General features: G+C 41.9%; 1 protein-coding gene across 6 annotated transcripts; it reads right to left on the reverse strand.

Annotated features, from left to right (window-relative positions):
- PURA (purine rich element binding protein A) lies at positions 1 to 26066 on the reverse strand. Of its 6 annotated transcripts, XM_081872862.1 has the most exons (5): positions 25912 to 26066; positions 23797 to 25371; positions 2981 to 3046; positions 1723 to 1802; positions 1 to 478 (listed from the first exon to the last, which is right to left on the reverse strand). In XM_081872862.1, the coding sequence occupies exon 2, from the start codon at positions 25173 to 25175 to the stop codon at positions 24174 to 24176; it is 1002 nt and encodes a 333-aa protein (XP_081728988.1). In that variant the 5' UTR covers positions 25176 to 25371; positions 25912 to 26066; the 3' UTR covers positions 1 to 478; positions 1723 to 1802; positions 2981 to 3046; positions 23797 to 24173. The 6 variants fall into 6 exon arrangements, with proteins under 6 accessions (XP_081728988.1, XP_081728985.1, XP_081728989.1 ...); XM_081872859.1 differs by lacking the exon at positions 1723 to 1802; XM_081872863.1 differs by lacking the exon at positions 1723 to 1802 and having other exon boundaries at positions 2919 to 3046.
- Positions 26067 to 26281: the final 215 nt, after the last annotated feature.

The raw sequence follows: 26281 nt of genomic DNA on the forward strand, positions 1-26281 counted from the left end.
CCTGGTCTTTTCAGAAAACTCACATGTGAAAAAATACGCTACAGGTTTTGTCCTCATCTTCTGAAAAGAAAAAAAGGAAAAGACGGCTTTGCACTGCTAAATCCTCCCATGCAATCATGTACGAGGTGCTCAACTATATGGAGAATAGTTAGCATAAACTGCGATCATGGCTGCACTCTTCCCATCAGCTGAAATTCCAGAGAAGGCTGAACTGGCCTCTCTTCACAATGACATGTACCTTCATACAAGGCTGGGTGGAGGAGTGGCTCTTAGGACTGGAAAGGGGGGCTCAAATGTAAATTTAACAGCACCCTATATTAGAGGACCAAGTGATTATCCATCTGCCTTTAATGCTCAGCGTAATAATGAAATCTTGGAATTCCAGGTTTATGTATGCAGGTACATAATCGTGTGAAGAAAGTGCTTCCGGGAACTAATGCTGTTTCCAGAGATGTCAATTGAATTCTTTGCCATTCATCTGAAATGTATAAGAAAGGTCCTTCAGTTTCACGCATAACTAGAATTGTCATATTTCAAAAAGTGAAAATCTGGACAGTTGTTGAGCTTTTTCAGGCAAAGTTTTTTTTTGGGGGGGGGGGGGTGCCCAAAGTTGTGAAATCACAATAAAACAAGTTCTTTAGCTATTTTTAATGAAATCTACACTACTGACATGGGCTGCCAGACATTTCAGCGATTTTCATCCGGACGCTGTTTGCGAGGGCTGAATACCAACCGGCTATGTCCAGGAAGTTCTGGACGTATGGCAACCCTAGGCATAACTAATGCTGTTTTTACACTGTAAACCTCCCTGTGGTCTTTGGATGAGGGAAAGTGTAGAAATGTAATTTACTACTACTACTGCTAATAATAATAATAACAACGCAGGGTTTATTGTCCTCCTCCCTTGTTCTGATGTACCAGTAAACAAGATGAAATGCTTGAGCTGTGTACAGAATGCTAAAGTGCCACTTTTGTGCAAGATTTGCTATAAATCAAGGGTTTCCAAAAACAGGAAAAATAGGGACATGCAAGGCCAGAGGAACGTTGCAAGCTGATTTTAACTACCTGCTACTGGAGTAATGGAAGAAGCATAGAAAGTATAGAAGGAGTTTCTCTCTATGTGTGTGTGTGTTGCATGAGAACTTCTTTTTTTAACTGTTTTTCTGATGGCCTCTAATTATCAAAAATATTTAAATATTTGCTATTTCATTACTTCATATACAATTTCAAATTGGCTTGTTAACAACCACTCCATTTTTAAGATATGAGACAACTACTGAGCTTTAGCAAATGTGGGCTTTGGAATTCCATGTCTTAAAATATATATTATTATTATTTAGCCCCATGAGAAAAGTTTAAGAATTATACACAGAGCTACCTTGTTTCCTTTAAAATACTCATACAGTAATAATACTGATGGCAGAGCGTGGAAATGTGAAGTACCTTGAAATGATTTTACATGGACTATTCACATTAAACAATTAGATATTGACAGTGTTATAAAATTACAATATTGACAGTAAAAAACCAAGACTGATATACACCATTAACATAATCTTCTTTCCCATTTGAAATTACGAAGGATTTGCTTATATAGGAAAGGCTAATACTGTAATAGTATTTTTGCTTTGCAATTTGTAAGTGCTGAAGATAATTTGTCATTGACTTTAAATAAGTGACTTCCCATGTGTGTTCCACAGTGGTAATGGGTTCTCCTCAAACCCTTTGAATGCTTTGAAGAAGGACCGGTGTCAATTGCTCAGATTAAAGTTGTTGCCAATTATATTGCACAAAAATGGAGGCTGCAAAAAGGGGAGGAAAGGGAGTTTTCAATTGGAATAGCACAGTAAAGACTCAACAACACACTAGGATTTCACCCAAGGAATGAATGAATGTTGATTTGTGCTATCATCACAAATGTAGGGAACTCTACAGAGTGCTGCTCCCACATTCACAAAACTGGGCAAACAACATGGTGAGGCAACAGGATCCTCCTCCCTTGGTCCCATATGGACCTCTGCATATTGGATGTAACATATTAATCTGTGGCCCCCAGAAATGGTTGGAGTCAGCTCCCATCAGCTTCTGCCAGCATGGTCACTGGTCAGGGATGATGGAAATTGCAGGTCAGCAACATCTGGAGGGCCACAGGCTTCCCATCCCTTGTATGAATGAGGCAGACATGCATAGAATCCTACACAGAATGACCAAGATTAAGATTCCTGCTCCCACATGCACGGGGCTCTCTCTATGCGCACACAAAATTTAGGAAAGAATGCAAGTACATGGAGATATGGATGCATGATTTCACAGCCCCTCCGAGTGTGGAGGTTATCTTGTTTTGCAAGGTGATTCTGAAAGTATGTATGTATATATATTAGAGACTTCCTTAGAAAGAATGGACACAACTGAAGCTAAATTACATACATTATTATATTATCTAGACATGCTTCCATATTCTACATCCGTTGCTGAAGAAGAAACTGGTTCTCGCGCAAGCTCTCAGTTATAAAGATCTAAAACATCTGCATGGAAACAATTAAATTTCTGTAAAATATGTGCCAGGCTTCTTTACTAAAGTTATCCCAGTGTAAATTTTCTATGTTTAAAAATATTTCCTAAAAGTTTAAAGGAGGAATTCAATGTGGTGCTAAGCATATAGCTTTGCCATTGCAAGCATTTCTGCAAACTATTCTAGGGGTTCTCCTGCCCCCCCCCCCCGAGCAAATTTGGGGGAGTGCAGGGGGAGGGGGGAAGTCCTGTTGCATTAGTGGAAATCCTTGTGTGGACTTTTGTTGACGGGACTCGCTAGCTAAAATCCCACTTGTGATTTAGGTTCATACAGACTAGCAAAGTTCACTTATTTGAAAAGTGCTGCAAGTACAACAGAAGACAGAATACGACATGCTTGTCATTACCTTGAAGGCGATAGAATTTGTAAGTCAATGGGGGAGGACAGAAACAGGAAATGAAGACTGACCTTATAAACAAAGATATGTTTAGGGCTTCTGGTTTCAGGAATAAACCGATATTTACTGGTAAACGTCTGCCAAAAAAACAAAAATAGAAACATAAGATTACTGGTAAATATTGGTTTATGTGGAGTAGAAAAATTGTTCATATTCTTATTCTTTAAAACTGCTAGAGAGATGAGAGGCTCTGACAAAGGTTACCATGCCTGAATTCTTTGGGGAAAGTACCGGTAATTGCCTCAAACCAGAAGCCGTCCGCTCATAGTGGGTAGTGGGACTCTGCACACCTAAATTTTCCAGACATCTTCAAGAGAACCTAATCATTCTGAATGATGCTTGAGACAGAGACAATTTCTTTCTGCCCCAATTCCAGAATGTCCAGTTATGATTTTGAAAATTCACTTTTATTATGATATATAAGAAATAAATATGAAACTTAATAATAAATAAATAATGCTTTTCTTTAAAGAAGCCTAATTCTGTTCATGTTATATACATAAAATGTATTTACATACAACTCATAATTCAGTTGAATTCAAATTAGTTTTATTTGCAGATGATATTCTTTTGTTTATTTGAGAACCTCAGACTAGTATTCCCATCTTGATGTTTTTGGTAAAATATCTGGTTATTCTGTTAATTGGTCCAAACTGGAATTGATGCCAATAGGTCAAAAATCTGATTACACATTCATTCAAGGTATATCAATTCTGGATTAGTTCCAAGTCTATTAAATATCTAGTTATGTTAATACCAAAAGATATATAACGGTTAGTCACAGTTAATATAAATAAATTAATAAAAAAGGTTTCTTCAGATATTGATAGGTGGGAGTGGCTGAACCCTACCCTTTGGGGAAAGGTGAATGTTCTCAAAATGAATATTATTGCCAGATTTATTTATATTCTGAGAGGACTTCCAGTTTTTATATCTGGATCATACCTTCAAAAGATAAAACTCCCTGTTTAGGAAATGTCTTTGAGGCTCAACAACACCGAGAACATTCTTGCAGAGAATGCAGTTATAAATTCTGAATTTGGAATTATATCATTTTGCTTATTTACCATCAAATATTAAATATTGGAAAACCTACTGTTGGGTCTTAATTTTCCAACATAGGCAACCCTAGAATATACACATACAGCACCTTTGGTTGGTTGGACAATACTAGGATCAAAATATTTGAAATATCAGCTGACTCCAGCAACAACAAGTCAGTTAGAAGGATATAAAATATATTGGGGGGGCGGGCGGAATATTGATCCATTCTCACATGCCAAACTTACTTTGTGGGGAAACCCTACTCTAAAAATTGCAAAAAATACGGCAACATGGAAAAATTGGATGGAAGCAGGTGTATTGACTTTGGACCAACTGATAGATGAGGAAGATTAATTTTATACCTATGCTATTTTAAGACAAAAATATCATCTATCAGATGCAGCCCAATGGCAATATATTCCATTACAACATCTCTTAACAAGGGTGTTTGGGCTGGCAGCCCTCTCAGCTTCCAAGATACCTGAGATACTGGAGCAATTGGATGACTCATTCAAAACTAAAAAGCCAGTGATTACTTTTTAGAAATATGTATTGGCAATAAATAAGTTCCAATATGCAGACTTTAAGAAATGATTGGAATAAAGTATTGGAACTTCCAATACTACCAGACAGTGGGAAAGTGTTTGTATGTTTGTACAGTGTTCTGTACTTACTAAGTTTTGGGAGAAAGTACTGGAGTGTGTAACTACGATTGTGCAGAAAAGGTTAAAACTTTCAGAGAACATTATTTTGAACTATAAGTCTATGGTATGGAAATTAACAATGGGACAACGAAAATGGATTCTACGCACCCTAATTGTGGCCAAGAGATTGATACAGATGAATTGGAAGAATCAAGTTACGATACCCTTTAATCAATGGATTGACAGTATGACAACACTCACAACTTATGAACTGCTTACAGAAATAGGCTTTGCTTGGGTAAATATGACAACATTTGGAATGAGTTTATACAGAATCTAGTAGGCTATTAATATCTATATGTGTATTAGGATAATAACACTATATCACTTCATATAAGAATGTATGGGAGTAAGGTATATTACATGAATTTTTGTATATATATATATTTTACACATCTTTGTTCTTTTTTTCTCACTTCCCCCCTTCCCTCCTCCATATCACTTAATTTATTTATAATTGAAATTATTTCAATAAAATATTATTACAAATAATAACAACAAGACCTCTATCTAGAAGCATCTGGGAAGCTATTGTGCCCCTGAAAACTGAGCTAAGAGATGATGGCTCCTTCCAGCCCATAAATAGTTTGCTAAAGAACCTCCCGAACCATATGAAGGCCAGTCTCCAACATTCTACCACACTCTAGTGGCCAAGAAATACAACACAGAATAGGACCGCTGTTCACAGAAGGAGGCTGGATTCTCAGTAACTGAGGATGCGAGAAGGTGTGAGTCCCTATACTTGCTTCCATATAAGTTAATGGTAGTTGTTACTTTTACCTCGCAGGAGGAAAGTGCTGCAATTGGAAAGATTGCTGCAGGGAGAGGAAAACCCACCCCGTCTCATACAGAGTGAGATGTGCTTTCATGTACAGAATGCAAAACTGATGCAGTGCACCTTCTCAGAGGTCCGTGCAAAATACAAGCCACATGCATCCCAAAACATTGGACATTTTTTTCCAAATGTTGGTGAAACCCTAAGATTCTAGGATTCTATAAAAACTAATAATCTTAATTATTGTCTTTTAAATTTAGCCTCCACCCCCCAAAAATCTGAGCCCCTAAACTGTTGTTTAATTCAATTGTGCATAAATTCAGGACTAAAGCAGCCCAACACACAGGGCAGGTCTCAACCCCAAATTAGTCATTGCTCCAGGCAATGTGATGGCTGATTGGAAAACTGTGGCGGGGGTTCCAAACCACCCTGTTGCCATGGCCAGACCACCTCCTGGTGAACTTTTGGTATCCCTCCCTGCATGGCTAAAAGACCTAATCACATAGTTTGTTCCTGAAAATGTATGGCATCTGAGAATTCCTGAATATGAAGCGGGATTAGCCTCTCCATGCTGCCTGCTAGTTGGGGCTGATGGGAGTTGTAGCTATGTTTTAGGGGACTTTTCCTGTACAGTGGTACCTCGGCTTACAGACGCTTCAGGTTACAGACGCTTCAGGTTACAGACTCTGCTAACCCATAAACAGTACCTCGGGTTAAGAACTTTGCTTCAGGATGAGAACAGTAATCGTGTGGCGGCAGTGAGAGGCCCCATTAGCTAAAGTAGTGCTTCAGGTTAAGATCAGTTTCAGGTTAAGAACAGACCTCCGGAACGAATTAAGTTCTTAACCTGACGTACTACTGTAGACAGAACTGGTGATCCTGTCAATGACCTAGTACCCCCCTGAAATGAGGATTTGTGATGAGCTATTGACATGGTCGCTTCTGAGCAGCCTCCCTGGTATTCTGGGGAACTTCACAAAATAAAATGAATCAGAAGATGGCTAGAGAGGAAATGGCACAAGACATGAATGATCTGAAGTTGATCAAACTTGAGTGAGAGCACATAGTTGCACCTATTGCATGACAGCAAGGAAAGCAAATTCGGCTTATTTTGCTTCCACTACATCCCCATGTATTCATCCAGTTGAGCTTTGCAGAGCAACCAGGGGGCTATTATCTGCCCCTATGGATGGAGCAATAAAGTCCTTTGTAACCTGCTGAGAATTATTTCTAAGGCACTTGAAGAAAGTTGCTTGCATCTGTAGCAACCTTGATGCTTCACTTGTTTTAGTTGTTGAGATGTGTAATGCGCCAACTGAGCAAGTGTTGTGGGATCAGTTTCTGTTACAGCAGCCTGGTGACAATGTGTCCAACAACTTAACCTCGCAACTCTTGCCCATCTTGCTTAAGTGGAGCTACCTTATAGGTTCAGGGTGTGCTAATGTGCTGTTAAATGAGGGACTGGTGCCTACCGCCCTGAAGAACGCAGTAGCATGGCCACTTCAAAGAAGCAGATCCACTCAACCCTGGATCCAATAGTATATGACTTCTGTCTGCTCACAAATATCCCCGTCCTGTGGAAATTGCTTGAGAAAGTAGTGGTGGATCAACAACACTCTTGGAGGCAACTGATTATCTTGACCCTTGCCAATCTGGTTCCAACCTAGCTTTGGCATCAAATCAGTCCTGGTCACCCAGCTGGATCACATTTATTGAGAAATGGTCTGGGGGAGTGTGACTCTGCTACACTTGATCTCCTAGCAGCGTTTCATATTATCAACCATGGTATCTGCCTGGATCAGAGGCACTCTTTTTCAGTGGTTCCACTCCTGTTTGCAGGACCAGTTCTGAAGAGCAGCACTGGGCGACTAGTTGTTAGACCCCATATATAACATCTATATGAAGCCTCATGGCATGGTTATTAGGGGATTTAGAGCATCAAATCTTTCAGTATGTTGGAAACACTCAGTTCTAGTACTCTATAGTATCTGAATCAGGAGTGGGCCTGCAATTCCTGAGCCAGTATCTGGATGAAGTGGTAGGCTGGGAGAGGGTCAAAAGACTGAGATTAAATCCTGGCAAGATGGAGGAATTGTGTGTGAGTTGCTCCTGGATCCAGGAAATTGCCTATTTGCCTGTTCAGGATAGGGTCACAAACCTTTTGAAGGAGCAGCCTCGTAGTTGATTCATCTTTGCCACTAGAGACTCATGTGGCTTCAGTAGCTGAAAGTATCTTCTACCAGGTTTGGCTGGTATACCAGCTATGGCCATTGCTCAACAGGAATAATCTGGCCATGGTGGTCCATATGCTGGTAAACCTGAGATGTGATTACTGGAATGCACTCTATTTGAGACTGCCCTTGAGGATGGGCTGGAAGCTCCAGTTAGCTAAAATCCTGCTGAGAGGTTACCATCATCAGCACATTACACTTTTCTTAAGCATCTGCACTGTCTGCCTATATAAGAATAACAATATTATTATTTATACCCCACCCATCTGGCTATTGTATGGGGCCACAATAAGTTGGAAGGCAGTCTCTGAAATAACAAGAATGTTTGAAAACTATCTATTCATGACTAAAACAGGGAACTATAAGCTTGATCACACAAACTATCACACATCATTGTAAAATAAAGAGCAGTACTACAAAGTCAAAAGCTTAAGTGCCATGCAGATAAGATACAAGACTTTACAACACACTTAGTAGCTGCCATGGACTGGCTGGATGCAAAGGAGTGGTAGCAGGCATCAGTTGGGGAACCCCCTGGAGAACCAAGCCTAGGAAATTAGTGGTGGGGTGACAATGAGTGGTCACAGGGAGAAGCAGCAGACTGGAAGGAGGCATCAGCTGCAGAAGAGGCGGCAGGCTTTAGTGAACAGGAAGAGGCTACGGTAGAGAGCAGTTTGCACTCTGAGGCTGAAGCAGAAGCAGGAGGGGAGGGTGGTCAAGAGACAAAGTTGAGACAGGCTGCTGAAGAATCCAGGGAGTCCCCCCCTCCTGCTGCAACCAGCTCCTCTCCTCCCTAGTCTCCTAGAACTCAATGAAATGGGCAGAGCAGAGGATGCTTGCGCACAGAAACCACCTGAGACAGTGTGGGAAAGACCCAGAAGAGGAGGAGTCCTACTGAGCACTGGGAAGGCTCACCTTCCATCCTCACAACGGCTTCATCAGGGCAAGACTTCCTAGAAAGAGTTTCTGAGAATGCTAGGCCCGAGCTGTGCTTCTTTCCTCGAATAATGAGTTAACTTCACTGGCAAGTTATTGCTTTGTTGAAGATCTACAGCCCTGACAGTAGTTGGCAAGACATGGATAATTGTCTTCCTTAGAGAAACACTACAGCAAATCTAATTTGCATGGAGGAAGGCATAGAAAACTACAGCACACTCATCTAAGTTAGGAGGGAGGGAGGGAGGGGGGAGAAAGAGAGAGAGAGAGAGCACAAACCATCTCCCAGATCCTGTCCAGCCACAATGAACCCTGGTGCTGCCTTCCAGTGTTTCACTATTTCCATAAGGGCAGACACCAGAGCCTTATGTACTATTAAATAAATTCTGCACTATCTATTGACAGAAGAGCCGGCATCAGATCAGAGATTATATTTCTGAGATTCTACTCAAAATCTATATGATATCCTGAACTCAAAATAGACCCCTGACTTCCCATCCTCTATAATGCATATCTTTATCTCTATTCCAGAATGCAGGATGAAGTAGGAAAATGATAATAGGGGATGGCTGGGTGGGGGGCAGAAACCCGGCCCAGTGCTTCCAAACCTTTAGTATACATTCAGGAATGGGTTCCCCATGCTGCACAAAGCAAATCAGGAAAGGGTAAGGGTACCCATGGGACAACCTTTGACCCTCTAAAAATGTGAACTATTTGCTTCAATTGTTGTAACCAATTAATTTCGCCAACACTAAAACTCCTTTGTCACAGGCACCTTTGCTGATTTGGCTAAACTTCAGTCAACAAGGCAAACAATAGGGGTGACAGGGGGTACCCCTGCTTAGTGCCCTATGGGGATTTACACCAGGGAAGACAGGCCCATTCATTCAAATTGTTGCTGTTGTGATTGAATAGAGCTGTTGGATTGAACAGATACATTTATCGCCAAACCCCCTTGTCCATTCAATACGATCTAATACCTTAATGATATTCACTGAGAACAGTACTGCTGGGATTCTGTATAACCACATTCAGCACCATTCTGAGGGAGTCTGCTATATTCTACCTAGGGATAAAACAAGTTTCATCAGGGGAAATATAGTCACTGATGAAAACATTCAGTTTGAGGACCATCACTGCTGATAGCAATTTGTCATCTTGGTTTATCAGTGCTATGGGATGGTAAAAGGCCACACGGGCCACTGACTAGGCTTCAAGAGAACCACAATTTTAGATTGCTTACCCATGTCTGGTATGGTAGCCCACTCAAGAATCTTATTGAGCAGCTTGGTCAGCCATGAGTCAGCTCAGCTCAGAAGGTCTCATAGAAGCCCCCCACTGAAACCATTCAAACCCAGGCAATTTCTGTTCTTTCATCATTTTACATCTTCATTGACTTCCATTTCTGTTATAGGCTGGTTCAAGAACTTTCTGTGCTCACCTGACAGAACTCTGAGGTGTACCCTCAACAAATAAGCATTTATGGATTTATGCATCTATGTATTTATGCACCTAAGCATAGTCCAAGGAGTAGAGGGCAGCACAGAATTTGATACCTCCTCTGTCTTAGCTTCACAACACACTTTTCCCTAATGCCTGTTACAAAGCTTCTGGGCTTTTTCTTCTTTAAGGCATGAGCCAGCAGTTTGAAGCATCTGTCTCCAAACTCTATTTACTTTACTTTTTGTTTTCATACTGCAAAAGCCATCACCCATTGTGCTTATTGTCTCATGGCTTGAGGAGAGTTGGCATGAAGCTCCCATTAAGCTTGTGTGCAGGCCCTGCCCCCAACCCAAGTAATCATTTCCTAAGATTTTCCCCCAAAGGCAGAGCTCCTGGATGCTGTTGGCAGGAGACTGAAGCTGGCTGGTAATGGCACATTTCCAAAAAGGAGAACCAAAAGTTATTCTGCCTGGTCCTGATAAATGCCTACACCATGAGCTACACTATGGTTCAAACTGCTATGTTAAAAACATAAACCTTACCTCTGCCATACTGACTGTGGGGCTACATCACAACTTCTGCAACCCAGGGTATTATACAGACATTGCCAAGATGTTTCTGCAGCGCCAGAAGCAGACGGTTATAATATATAAAAACCTTAGCCTTCTTTCTATTGCGTGCCAAAAACAAGTCGTGGCAATGCCAGCATTTGGGATCAGAGTGTCAGAAAGTTTATTAACCTTAAACTACAAAAGTTATCCCCTCACACCAGAGATCTATGGGCACAATACAAGTCCTCACTTCCACAGTCCCGTTCTCAGTTCATAACTGTGTCTGGAGTACTCTGGATTCTACCTCAGTGCAAGGATTTGAGTACCACCTGATTTAGCTCTGTAATGCCAGCTGGTAGTTTCATGACACTAATCTTGGTTAAAAAAGAAAACAACACCAAACACTAGTAATCTGACAAGTGCACCATGCTCATTCTTTTTTGCATACTGACTTAAACAGTTGTTTCTTGTGCACAATGCCATGAGTAGTAAATTAGCCCCACTCAAAAGCAAGCTGTTACAAACTTGGTCAAAACAGCCTTGATATTTCCCTACTATAGAAACTACACAGCCTACCATGTCACCAAGAATATCAACACAATTGATGGACATCCTGATTTGTCACCAGAAATTAGAATAAATGTAGTCTCATTTCCAAATTGATCCAACTGAAAGGAAGTCAGAGGAATCCATATGATCTTAGCACTAATGGAAGGCCAAGAAGGTGCTGGCAGCTTCTTTCCCTACTATATACATGGATGTCTAAAAAGGCCTGCTCTGTCCCACATCCTTCAAAGGCCATGTCTATGGTGAAGTTTTATTTCCTCAGAAATAATGGCTTACCTTTGAACTACTTGTTAGCATCTTCATAGCATTTATAGTGGAATTTGCATGTATCTTATTGATTGCTTTTAAAAGTAATGCAAGCCACCATCCCAAACATTTTCTTTTCTTTTCAAGGAAGCTCACCAGCTTCCCATTAAAGCACATTTTCCCTTCTCTGAGCATTTTCTCTTCTAGATTCTCTTCTTTTGCCAGCCTCGCAAGTTAAAGTAATGAATATACTGTACTGTACTTGGACAGGAAAAGTCTGCCTTTTAAGTTCTGATTCCATATACCTCCAGATACAAGATGATGGACACTTACAGAAACATTAGTAGTATGGGCAACCCCCCATTTATGGGCGTTATGTTCCAAGGCACCACGCATATATGTGAAACTGTGTATATTTGAAACACCATTGGCAAAGCCTGAAGAAACCTCTAAACCTCTGGAAATCCTTGAAAACACCTTAAAAAGCAGCAGCACTTACCAGACGTTAAATTCCGTCAAACTCCACCACAACTGCTCCCTCCAAACCTCCTTGCTCAAACTCCAACTCTGCACAGGTCTCAACAGTCGGTGCAAGGGTTTGTGGGATTGATAGGTACAGTTTTCACACCTTTCTGACCTTTCTGGACTCTTTTAGGAGCATTTTTTGCCATTTGGCACAATGCACATATGCGCAGCCACACACATACTGAATGTGCATAAACAGGGGGGGGGGGGCCCTGCATTCTTGCTGTTCATCTAAACTTCCATGCACAATTGGACTTTTGAATTGGCACAATAACTTCCTCCTCTTAAATACCTGGGGTCTAGTATTCAAAAATTTCACTGCTTCTTAGCACCATTACTAGGAAAAATAGGAAGTTATTTTCATAAAGCTCAGTGGGGTGGGGCTTACTTCCAAAAAACGTAGTTAGGATGAGACTATAAAAATTATATTATCAGTGAAACACACCTATGAACAATTGTTTCATTCAAAACCTGACATTTAAGAAATATATGTTTTGGAACCTTGTAATTCACCAAACCACAGAAGAGGAACCTGCTGCAATATTCTTGAAATTTTTTACATAATCTAAGATTCCAAAAGGAGGGAAATTTAAACCATGTTTTTAGGTGGGCATAGAAATGGTCAGAAAAATATGGGATTCCTGAACCTCAAAGCATTTAAAAACCAAGCAAAAAACTGCTCTTACTCCACCATTCTTGACTAATTTTTTCTCAAAGAGGTAGCTACTCCTTGATTTTGTACTGATATACAAATTTTCTCAATTCTTTAAAGAACAGAATTTTCATACTTTGTATTGCTAATGCTCATCAATCTAAGCACTATATAATATCATCAGAAATTGTATAACAGCAAAAGCAAACCAAGACTTTGCCCAGAGTCCTGCAGTCTACAGACGTGATATGCTAAGTAACACACACAAACTGAAATATCCAACTACAGTGGTACCTCGGGTTATATACGCTTCAGGTTACAGACTCCGCTAACCCAGAAATATTGCTTCAGGTTAAGAACTTTGCTTCAGGATAAGAACAGAAATCTTGCTCCGGAGGCATGGCAGCAGCAGGAGGCCCCATTAGCTAAAGTGGTGCTTCAGGTTAAGAACAGTTTTAGGTTAAGAACGGACCTCCGGAACGAATTAAGTACTTAACCCAAGGTACCACTGTATTCTACAAGTTACTATGCAATTCAGTTACAGATAGGTAGCCGTGTTGGTCTGCCATGGTCAAAAAAAAATTAAAAAAAAATCCTTCCAGTAGCACCTTAAAGACCAACTGAGTTAGTTCTAGGTATGAGCTTTCGTGTGCATGCACACTTCTTCGTGTATCTGAAGAAGTGTGCATGCACACGAAAGCTCATACCTAGAACTAACTCAGTTGGTCTTTAAGGTGCTACTGGAAGGATTTTTTTTATTTTGTTTTGACCATGGCAGACCAACACGGCTACCTGTGTATCTGAAGAAGTGTGCATGCACACAAAAGCTCATACCTAGAACTATGCAATTCAGTTTGAAGCTTTTATGACCAGAGATTGTAGGACTTTTGCAGTTTGTAAACTTGGAAAGATCGCCCCTAAAGCAGCAACTGACAAAAACACAAAACTCATTTTAAGAAGAGTTGCATAAATCTATCAAGCCTAGGCTAAACTAACATATTAATACCTACTCACAAAAATATTTAGGGTCTGTGCCCCTGCTCTCTCTGCATGGCCATTCCCCCATAAACCTCTAAAAGCTTTCCCCTCCCACGCCATGCAACTAAGTTCACTTTTGCCTTCCCATTTCTGAAAGCACTTCTCTTGTTCCGCAGTCCTACAATGCACCTGTTTTCAGCTTCACCTCTACACTGCCCCTCCTTTTGTGTAACCCCCCCCCTTGCACACAAACCACCCTCAAGGCCACCTCCTGCATCTTTCTCCTCTCACACATGGCAACTATGCAGTACCCTTTGCACATTCTACCCAACTATGAAGCTACCAACCCCTCCTATTCCCCAGTCCCTTTCATCTCCCTTTCTTCTTCAACCCCATTCCATTTTTACCTTCACTCCCTTTTTTCTTCCACCCTCCTTACTTTTCTCAACTCTCCCTTGCACACAAAGAACACCCATTTCCATCTATTGTGTCACAGATAGCTCAGTTCTGCTCCCCCTAACATTGATCCTGCCCCCAATGTTAGTCCGACATGCCGCCACCTCTCCAGTTGTGCTCTCCTACTCCCTTTGCACATACACAACACTTTCACCCTCATCCTTTTTTCAATTCTCTCTTGCACACAGACCTTTCTCACTTTCATGCCTCCTCCTCTCTCCCAATTCTGCAGCTTCCTTTGCCTGCCCACCTCATGCTGATAAATGATCCTGTAAGATGAATAGAATCCTAAGAGCAAGGCTGTCAGTTAGCTTATTCAGTTAGAGCATGTTAAGTTCGGCTGATGGATGTTGTACATACAGGCGACTCCCCACTCACACTTGTTCTACTTGTGCTCAACTGCACATATGTGTGGTGCCAGGAAATGATTAGATAATTCAATTCAAAACCAGTAATGGCGGGAGAGAGCTGGAGAGTCCTCATGGCTTGCAAGGAGACCCAAAGAGAGCGTCAGTGGGGACGGAGGACACACTGAAGAGACTGGAGGTGCAGCAGGGCTTTGTGTAGGGGAGCAAAGCCTCCTTTGCTTTCCCACAATCCTCTAGCGTCCTGCCGGCCCCAGAGCTTCAATTCTAGATGTCAATATTTTTGGATACAGTATTTTTGGTATGGATTGGAGAGCGGCAGAGAGGGGGTTTAGAGAGTGCTCCCCACTTTACATAATTTCACTTATCTGTGCAGGAGCCCAGAACATAACCCCTGTGTAAGCGAGGAGTCGCCTGCATATGTGTTTGCTTGCTAATAAAATATCTTCTGAAGTACTACATAGACTCTGGTACTTCATCCTGAAGACAGCACAGTGTACCAGGAGGTGAAATACAATGGTGGAAAGGTACCATGGAATGTTTGAGGGCTCCACATCCTAAATAAAAAGTTTAACAAGGAGAAAGAGTAGAGATAGGTACAACACAGGCGCTAACACCAAAAGTTAACATAACAGAGCCTTTCCAAACTCCCTTCTCACTGTACTCAGACCTTCTGGTAAACTGCCACTCTCAGCCTCACCAGTATCACCCCTGCCAAACCCTGGCTGTTTCCCCCCTCTTAGTTTTCCTTCCAATGATGCAGAGCCCTCAGATATTGCATTGCATGAAAGGGACTTCACACAAGCTTCTGCCACTGTTTCCTCCATCCCTGCTTTACTCATACTTTCCCCTTGTCAGTGTCTCTCCATTCTTACTCCCATGCCGTGGCCACTGGTGTTGTGCAACATGCCTTCCCTTTTGCTCCTCTCCCCTGACGTCCTTCAAATCCAGGACTGTGACGTGGTACTGCAACTCTCCAATGAGGGCCATACAATGGCAGCCTTACATTTTTATGTATATAGGAAGAAACATAATTTGATTTGCATTCAGCACACTATTTTAGAATGGACAACGTTGGTCAATCGAAGGCAAATCCTTGAGTAAGTTCACCAGTATAAATATCCTCTGCATTCAGTACCTCTGGTGTCTAGCAAATACAAGAAGCTCCAAGAATCTCAAGCCACCTCTATAGGGAAATCAATGGTTGTTTGCCTGACTTACAAATCCACAAAGTGGATTTTTGGGTGAAAATTGGGCAGAGTTATTGGTTTCTTAAGGAGCCTAGAACTATGAAAACAAAACTCAAATTTGAATATCCTCATGACCTGAGCCTAAAAATATGAACGTCTGAAATTCAAGATAGCCAAATTACAACCCAATCTACAACCCAGGTTAGGCTGACTATTTTTATTGAAACATTTGTTCCAAATCATTAGTTACAATAAGACTAAATCAGCTTTAGTTATATAGCAGTTATTGATAAAGGCCCACAATAGTCTGAGCAAGGCCATTGATCCATCTGAACTCTATATAGTTCAGTTAACAGGGAGACACATAAAATTATACTTTCACTTGATGCTTCCTTCTGCTGTTTCCAAGTCTGACAAAAGAGCGATTTACATATATGCTTGAAGTTACTCTAGATCCTCCCTCAACAAGCTAATTATTCATATTCAAATTAAATATGGTACCAACACACAAGCTCACAGAAACAGATGCCATTAAGGATGTTTGTTACAAAAAACCCTTTGGGTTGTTAGAAAAATTGCAACTTTTCATCTACTTAAACAAAATTATAAATGCCATTGTTATAAAGTTTACCTCTCAAAGGAGGCTGTTTTGTGGGAGGAACTTAATGGAAAAAACGTGTGCTTCTAGAGTGAATGTTAAACAGCAACTTCTAATGAAAAATAAATATATGCTAACCTAATAAAGCAACATTTCAACAGCAAAACTATTTATTTAAAGCATTTATATGCTGCTTTTCCAGCATTCAGTAATATATAAGCAAACTTTATCTTTAAAAGAAGTTAAACAGAGCAGCTGGTTTTTTTTTTTAATTAGCAAAGAAACTCAGTCAGTTTTGCCAAATAAAAACTGAAACAAAGTTCCAACTTTTTCTGAAAGGATAAACACCCTCTAGAGCAGGGGAAGTCAACCTTTTTATACCTACCACCCACTAATGCATCTTTCTTGATGGTAAAATTTCCTTACTGCCCATCAGTGCTCAATGGAAGGAGGATTCAGCTTCTGCCGTAGAACCCCCTACCGCCCACCTAGAATCCTGAAACACCCACTAGTGGGCAGTAGGGACCAGGTTGACAACCCCTGATCTAGAAGATCTAAACACGGGCAACTCTAGCAAAGAGCCTGACGTTTGCACAGGGCAGAGACTGATTTCCCGAGCAAAGACAGTGTGATGGCCTCTCTACAGGCCAAGGAAGTCTGAAGATACTTGGGTTGCCGGATGAGAAGGCCTATGAAAAATAAAGCACCAGCACTTTCCCGTGGGTCTGGAAGCAACCATAATCAGTACAATTGTCGCAGGACTAGTATAACATGTACCCATCTTCCAAATATTCACCAAGGGGTAAACAACAGCACTTTGCACAAGCTGCAGCTTCCATGCCATCGTCAAGGGCAGCTCCACATTCAATGTGTTTAAAATTAGCATCAAAGCTAACCACTACAGTTGTTATATGTGGAGAAATGAAAAGCTGTATGAGATATGGCATAGGTGGTACACGTTACCAAAATATTTGATCCTACCTATCTTTTGATAACAGAAGATACACTGGGAAGGAGCAAACTGAGAAGGGACACACATTTCTGTGGCCACTACTCAAGCCACACTTAAACTCCTTTAGACTTGTTTTTACAATGTAAAATAAAGGGGGAGATTCAACTAAGTTTAACTCAGGAGTAGACCCACTGAAATTAGTGGGCCTGCCATAGACATGTTCATGAATTACAATGGGTCTATCCTGAGCAAAACTTTCCTAAATACTACCCAAGGAACATAGTTACACTAAAAAGCCTCAATGTTTTGCAAAACTAACAGGGCAGTTTATTGAGTCAAAAACACAACAAAATGCATTCGTCTTCAAAAACTGAAATTAACAGATTCTGTCTGTTACCCGTAGTCAGGTAATCTACATATGGTTTAGCACTGCACCTAAAGGGCAAGAATCAGCCCCACCCCCTTACAGCAAATATTAGTTTCAGTCTTTGCAAAATGGGATACAACTTTGTATTGTACAAGAGCACATACTGAAAAGTACTAGAAACTTTATGAACAACACTGGATTCTTGCGGGGGGGCATTTTAAAAACTCTTCAAAGGGTTTGCAAGACCTTCAAAGGGTTTGCAATACATCTGCAGTTATTTTTAAAGGAATTATTCAGAGGTCACCTTTATACTGCCTCTTCAACACTTTAGAAGAATGACCAGGTAAGAGATGCTAACATTAAAACAAGCTTTAAAATTTGTAGAAGACAAATTCTTGTTTAGGAGGCCAAGGTTGCAGGCAGCTAAAATGACTGATGAACTTTGTAAAAGCAAGAAGGTAGAATTTGTAATATACAAAGCTTGCAGTCCTTTCAATGAAGCTCATGGCAAAGATCAGCATCTAAACCACATAACTAGGTCTAAATGGCTACAGGAATGCTCAACTTTACTGAACAGCAGCTCTCTGTGCTACATGGTGAACATCTTTAGAAACTGGCATGAGTTTCAGAGTAATTTGTGCCTTGGAATGTGTCTCAGGGTCTGCAGTTCACGGGGAAGAAAAGCCGAAGTCCCCATTGCCCAACATCTGGGCAGACCTCTAAAGCAATAGACCTCTGGATTCTCCAATCAAATTGTTTTAAGTTTGAAATCAAGGTATGCATGGGCCAAGTGCATTCTATTACTCATATGAAGCATATTTTACGCATTGTATATATCAATGCCAGAATTTTTCACTACAAAATAAAAAAATTCCTTCCAGTAGCACCTTAAAGACCAACTAAGTTAGTTCTTGATATGAGCTTTCGTGTGCATGCACACTTCTTCAGATTCACTGTGTGTATCTGAAGAAGTGTGCATGGACACGAAAGCTCATACCAAGAACTAACTTAGTTGGTCTTTAAGGTGCTACTGGAAGGAATTTTTTTTATTTTGTTTTGACTATGGCAGACCAACACGGCTACCTATCTGTAACTAGAATTTTTCACTTTCAGCCTTCATAATTTTAAGCCGTTTAGACATGAATCGCTCCTCTGAACACAATGCCTGTTGCTAAGTAATTCACAACATGAAAATCAACACTTTGACAAGTGTTGTCTTTGATCAAGAATTCTTAAGTGATGGTTAAATCTTGATTAAAAATAAATAAAGAATCAAATCTGTGTTTAACACTGCAATCCTATGTGTGCTTACTTGGAAACAAGCCCCACTATGTTCAGCGCGTCTTACTCCTAGGCAAGTGTGCACAGAATAACAGCCTAGAAAAAGCTTTGAAGAAAAAAAATGGTCAGTGATAAAAATTGGACTCCAATTCATTGCTACTTGCCCAATTCAGGAAGGCCTCTATAGCATAGAGAAAAGGTTTGGAGAATCAGGAATGTGCTCATCTGTTCCTCATCTTACCACATACCAATTCCTTTCTCCGTTTCCAGGTTTCTTCTAGCCAGAGTTTGCTAGCGCATCTAAATCAGGCTATGGTTTATGATAATCTTCAAGCAAGGCTTTTAAGCAGGCATACAACCCGTACTATGAACATAATTATTTAGCCTTTTGAATAAGATTACATAGAATCTCTAACTAAAGGAAACCTGGAAATGGAGAAACTGGCACATGATAGGTTAGGAGCACATGGGACACATATTTCCAATGCTTCAAACAACTGTTTGGATGTCTGGAATGGATGTCACAAACAGGCCACTGAATATTAACAAAGCAACTTGGACATTAAAAGCATTTCAATATGTACAGTTAATATTTCTCATTTATCTCCTGTTCTGTCATTTCAATGGCTGCAGTTTCTCAGGGCACATATAAAGCCTTGGGCATTAGTACATGCAATAAATGAAAAGTGAGTACAATCAAAACAGATCCATTGCCTTTTTATTATTATTACAAATGTACTGACCAGTTGGCTTCAAAAAGATCTACCTATTTAGGTATGCCAGTAAAAAGTAAAAAACTATTTAACAAATTAAATAAAAACTGCCAAAAATAGTATTTTAATGGAAAACAATTATAAAATACTGTGACCCCATTGTGAGTATTCCGACCATTGTTTGAATTATTTATTATTTCCAACCTATCAGAAGTAGGGTGTATATTTTTCCATGCAGAATAAGTAGGATTTGTTACTGCCTTTTTAACAAAATGTAAATAGCAAACTACCAGCCATAGTGATATATACATTCAGTAGTGCATATATATATTATATACTTTTAGTCTCTCTCTGTGTGTGTGTGTGTGTGTGAGTGTGTATTGTACACTATTAGTGAATATATATAGTAGTGCATACAAATCCCATTTGTTTGTTAGCCAACTACAGTATATACAACAGAATGCACAGCTTAAAAGGGACATGGCTGATCAAAGAAGTGGTTTCAGTGCTGTTTTGAAAGCCAAATATGTACGGTAATTGTTTTCAAAAGAAGTTATTGGCCTATGACAGGCACCTCTGACCTACATAGCGCAAGCTGCAACTCCTGCAAGAATACTTTAAAAAGTGACACTGTCAAGTATTTTTCAGTTAAATGTTTACATTTTCACAAATTTCCCACCACCAGTATGCAAGGCTTGCCTTTGAACTTGGAAATATTCTTACCTCAACCCTCAATCATTTGTTTAGTAAATGCTGGATTCCCTGCTCATTTCTTCTGGTAGTCAAATTCTATAATTTCTTCCCTATTCAATTATTTTATTTTTATTACTTTAGCTCCCCCTCTGGCTGAAAACTGCATTTTACAGCATAAAACAATAAAGAGGCATGAATCAACAGTGTCTAATTTTTAAGGTGTTTATTTAATTTCTCAGACAGAGCAATAAAAAAAAAAGAAACATGTGGACTCAAAGTAAGGACATTATTTGCCATGCTGTAATCACCTGAAAGGGAGGTCATGTTTTAAATGTTAAGTTACTTGACAGTGTCGCTTTAGCTTAGAAAGGAAAACAAAAACAGACTATGTTTGTATTGCAGTAGATTTCAAGTTTTCTTGCACTTCATATAAAGTAGCATTATGAGCTTGGATCTTTCCTACAAGACACTGAAAACATTAAGGAAAATAAGGCATGTTTTCCAAAGGTGGATTGCTTGGCACATTTGAGCATACTGTTTTTTGGAACACCAAATATGGTCAAATATACCTCTCTCTCTCTTTTTCACCCCCTGACCTTAAGACAAGGTCTTTTCACTGTTGCTCATTGTAAACAGTGAGCTGCACAACCATGGTAAAGAACTGAGCACCTCAACTGGAAAAAGTGAAACCCAAAACAAGGTCATTTATAGTCAACGTAACATATTATGACTATTAATCAAGTCAATGCACAATATCTAGTGTGCATGTAAATCACAACGTTGAGACTTAGGACGCAGAATGCTGCTGAAACTGTGGTAATTAGCAGACCATACCAGGACAACTGCATAACCCACACATCAGCTTGACCTACTCAGATCAATGGTAAGATTCTCAAATGTGTGGGTCAAGTAGAGTTCCTTTTCATGCATTTTGATTCTCAGAAAAAGGAAATAGGCAAAATGCTGATTCTATTGATTCCAATGACTAAACCAATCTACATGTTGGCTGGAATCAGACAATAGGTTTTCAGAGAGTAAAAAGTGATTTGAGAGAGTCACTGTTTGTAATATGTATGCGCATTCCACTTTAGCCTCTTAGTTAAAGAGGTGCTTGTTTTGTTCTATGAACCTGCAAAACTAACCCTTTATCAGAGACAATAGTGGGATAAAATGGAATATAGTTTCATATCATGAGACAAAACACTTTCAGCTCTTCTGAAGACAATTGTTTATGTCCAGCCAAAAACTGAATAAGGATTTTGCTCTTTAACAAAGTTTATATTAATTCAAAAAGAATAAAGACACTTTGCTGTACACCGACCTACACAAGTTATTGCTAAAAAAATAAAAAAAATCTGCCAATCTGCAGTATTGCAACTTTTAAAACTATAATGAATAGTAGAACCGAGACAACCAAATAGCAGAATCTAAGCAATTTAAAACTTTCCTAACTACCTGTAGCATGGAGAATGCAATTCTTTCACCATTCAAATGCAGTATTAAACTGCTCAAACTCTCCAATTAAAACAAAGAAGGCTTACCAGTCAATGTTTACATGCAGTCAAAAACCATTTCAGTTATCACATTACGCACCATGGAAGCTTATTTTTGCTATATGGAAAAGTGCACCTTAGAAAGTAATGTAATAAATTCCAGTGATTCTCAAAACAAAAATTTCTAACCACTATAACATTATTGCACATTTGGTGCTCAATGGACACCAGTAGCAAAATTGTTAAACTGGAAATGGATGATACAACGGAAACAGATTTTATATTGACACTTAACAGTGCATCTCCAAAAAGGTAATTATACTTTAATGAAAACAGAAAATACATTTCCTTTGAACAATCTCTTTGTCTTTCCTAGGCCCAACCTCTTACAATCAATGAGAAGCTTAGAAAGTCTCTTTCTTACTGGTAGCATCTTCAACATACAGCAGTTAAATCTAAATTGTTAAATTTGTCAGGGTGTTAAGAAAATGAATACACTCCAGATCTCAAGAATCACACAGATTCTTATATTGTTGACTGTTTCTACAGAATTCCAACTATTTTTCCTACTGTTTTAAGGCATCATTTATAACATATTCTTTTCACTTGCAATGATGATAGTCATGCAGCAGTTTAATGATAAAAATATATTAATATTTTACTATACAGCAGCAAGAAGTTAGTCAATTAAAAGCACACAAACATTTTAAAAGAAAAACCTGTAAAAGTATATTACTACAAACAATTGCAATTTGGAGAACACTACTTGACAGATTAGTGTTCTGACAGACTGTTTTCATACCCTACAGTTCTGATATAATCACACAAAGTACATACTTTTAACTGAAGGGTTGGGGAACTTGCACAGTTGGGGGAGGGGCAGGCTATCCTTACTACATGTATAAAGTATGTAGCCAGTAATAACTAGCACCACAGCTACATTAAAATTTCTTTTACAGCACACCAACTTGGCTTTCACTTTTAAAGGAAATTCAAAATCCATGGCTCAGTAGGATTACTCTATAATCATGTTGCATTGACTTCCATGACAGGCCTATATAAATTAGTTAGCACTAGCACAAAACAGGAGTTTCAATTCAGACTTAAACAAGTTAAAGGGATAGTGCTAGTGGCCACACACAGGAAAAGAAACAAAAAACCTTCACCGCCTGTTATTCAAAAACAGGTTTACTGGAAATTGCTGCACGTGAAGTACTTTAAGTACACATCATAAAAAAAATATATTATGAACAATACAAGTACATCTCATATACACAATAAGGACAATATACCTACTTAGTTGTAAACCAAATAGGTGCAGAAAAATATGGGAGATCATCTCTCTCTCTCTCTCTCTTTCTCTTTTTAACTATTTGAATAACTTTGGTTCAAACCATAAAAATCACAAGTTAGCAAATTTCATTTAAATGCCTTTTTAATAATTTTTCTTCATGTTCACAGAAGTTTCACTGACCATTTTATATGTTTAAGGTCCAGATGCAATGCATATTGTATAAAAGAGAGCACTTATTGTTTACCTTGCATGAATTAAACCTACGTACCTTTTAACTCTACAGACTTCTGCATAACATTTAGACAAAGCTCAGACACACAGCATGCCTAGCCCTCATATATATATACACATCTCTAATCACAGGTATATAGGGTGTCAAATATACTATAATAACCTTCATGTAAGGTTTTGAAATTTGGTAACAAAATGAGAAGAAAAACTAAAAATATTATTTTACGTGTTCTAAAATATCTCTTTTTGTGCTAAAGTCAAATGTTAGCTCAACATGAAAAGGACATTTTCTCTTTTTAATATAATTCAGCAATATTTTAATCTTGACCATTTTTGCAAACACTTTTTTTTTTAATAATAATAATAATAGCTTAAACGTGTACAAAAGTTCTTGGTTAATTAGGGAAATAAACACTCAGTTCTTTATATTTTTAATCAAGTAGGAAACACAGTTCATCATATATAATGTTATTACTTTTTTTGTAATTTTTTTGTAATTTTTTTGTTTTGTTTTTTTGTTTTTGTTTTTAGCAGCTGCTTACTGTTTTATACGATGGGCAAGAGTGGAAGGAACAATCCAGCGATGGGGTGGAGAGAAAGAAGTTGCTTGCTCGGCTGTCAGTTTTGGTGGTGGGTGGGTGGTCGGTGGTGCTCCCCTTGGAGTTAGAACAACAGGTATATTTAACTGCATGTATTATTTTCAGTGTGTGGATGTCGGTTTTCTCTCTCTCGCTCGCTTACAGTATAAGGTATCTCTCTCTCTCTCTCTGTGTGGCGATGTTGTTGTTTGTTGTTGTTGTCGTCGTCATTATTATTATTATTACGAGTGTCTCTGTGCAGCAGGGCAGGGAGGAGGCAGCCAAGTGGGGAGGAGGAGGAGGAGGAGGGGGAGAAGGAAGGAGGCAAGGAGGGATGGAGATCAATCCTCCTCCGGCTCCTCGGCCTGCAGCAAGGCTCCCGGCGGGCCGGCGGCGGCGGCGGCGGCGGCGAGGCTGCTGCTGCTGCTGCCCCCCTCGGCCTCGGGCGGCTGCTCGGCTCCCCCGGAGGAGGGCGAGGAGGCCGCGGCGGTGGCGGCGGCTGCGGCGGCCGCCCGCTTGTCCCTCTGCTTCTCCTGGATCTTCTTCATCTCGTCCGAGTACTTGCAGAAGGTGTGCCCGAACTTGGCCCACACCTTGTAGGGGACGGTGATGGAGTTGCGGTAGGTGGGCTTGACCTCGCTCACCCGCATGAAGACGCCGTACTTGTTGGAGCCCACGTCGAAGAAGAAGCGCTTGTTGTCCACCGTCAAGGAGGTGCCCTCGGGCAGCTCGGCCGGCTCCTCCTCCACGCCGTAGTCGTCGATCAGCTTGGCCAGGGCGTCGCGGAACTCGATCAGCCCCTGCGCCGGCAGCGCGATGGTCTGCCCCTGCGTGGAGCCCAGGCCCGGCCCGCGGTTGACCGTCTGCCGGATGCGCAGGAACCGCCCGCGCTGGTTCTCCTTCAGATCCATGTAGTACTTGCGGTTCTCGCGCACCAGGAACTCGCTCTTGAGGGCCCTCCGCGGCTCGTCCGCGGCCTGCGCCAGCTCCGGCGGCTGGCTGGGGCCCAGCTGCGCGTAGTGCTCGATGAAGTCGCCCAGGTAGTCGCGGAACTCCACCGCCACCGACATGGAGAGCGTCAGGCGGCTCTTGCTGCCCCCGGCGCCCACCTCCGCGATCTTCAGGAAGCGGCCCTTGGCGTTCTGCTTCACGTCCAGGTAGAAGCGCTTGTTCTGGATGTCCACCCGCTTGGAGGCCAGCTCCTGCGTCTCGTGCTGAAGGCCCACGCCGCCGCCGCCGCCGCCGGGCCCGCCGCCACCGCCACCGCCACCGCCCGGGCCCGGAGCCCCGCCGCCGCCGCCGCCGCCGCCACCCTGCTCGCTGCCGCTGTCTCTGTCCGCCATGATGCTGCCGCCGGGCCTCCCGAAGCCCGCCTGCGCCCCCCGGCCGCCGCCGCCGCCGCCGCCGCCTCCTCCGCCTCCCGCCGCCGCTACTGCTCCTGCTGCTGCCGCCGCCGCCGCCGCCGCCGCTCCAACCCCCTCCGCAGCCGCCACCACCAGCAGCAGCAGCAGCAGCAGCAGCCAGCCGCTCTCGCGAGATCTGTGGAGGAGACAGAAAGAGAGAGAGCGGCTAACATGGCAGAGAGAGAGAGAGGGAGAGAGAGAGAGAGGCGCGCGACTGTGTACAGTAGCCGGGAAGGGAGGGAGGGAGGGAGGGAGGGAGGGAAGGGGGGGGAGGCGGCGAAGGAGAAGGAGCCCCAGGATGTGAGGCGGCCGCCGCCGGCAGCGCCCCGCCGCCCGGGCCGGGCGAGGGCACAGAGGAACAGCTCGCTTTAGTGGCGCTCAGGCCCCACCCACCTGCCCCTCGCGCCCGAGGCTGCTGCTCCTTCCAGCCCCTCAGAGGGACCCGCGCGGATCCTCACGCCGCCGCCGCCGCCGCCCGTCAGACGGAGGGATAGACAGACAGACAGACAAGGCTGCCAAGCCCCGTCCCCCCCCCTCCCGCTTTTCTGTCACTCGCCGCCTCGCGCGCGCGCTCGCGCCGACCGGCGAGGGCCCCCCCCCTTCTCTCTCTCTTCCACCCCGTTAAAAAAGGCTGAGAGGGCGACGCGGACGCGCGCCGAAATAGCCCCGGACTGACCGGCGTCCGCGGGGCTCCCGCCGTTTCCCCTCAGGCGGCGTCTCTCACGCGCTTCTCCACATTTCTCCTCAGCCGCTCTTTCCCTCCGCGCGCCTCACGCGCGGGGCCGGGACGGAGGGCTCGCGAGGGCCTCCCTCACTGACAGGAGTAGCAATAACAGTAATAATAATAAGTGCCCGGGAGGAGGAGGAAAGGGGGAGGGCGGGAGATCCTTCATGAGAATGGCCTCCGACCCGGGTTGGAGGATGCCGACGTGCCTCATCAGTGTCCGTGGCCGGCGAAGAGGAAGGAGGAGTCTCTTCCATCTTTCCACAATAAATATGCTCTAGAGTCGATGCCGCACAACTTTATTGGGCGCGAGGCTGGAGGG

This window comes from Podarcis erhardii (genome assembly GCF_964252035.2).
Source record: "Podarcis erhardii genome assembly, chromosome: 8".
Taxonomy (NCBI): Eukaryota; Metazoa; Chordata; class Lepidosauria; order Squamata; family Lacertidae; genus Podarcis; species Podarcis erhardii.

Excerpts from the sequence above, each read along its gene's own strand:
- PURA (XM_081872864.1), bottom strand. The coding sequence starts at position 25,175 with ATGGCGGACAGAGACAGCGGCAGCGAGCAGGGTGGCGGCGGCGGCGGC.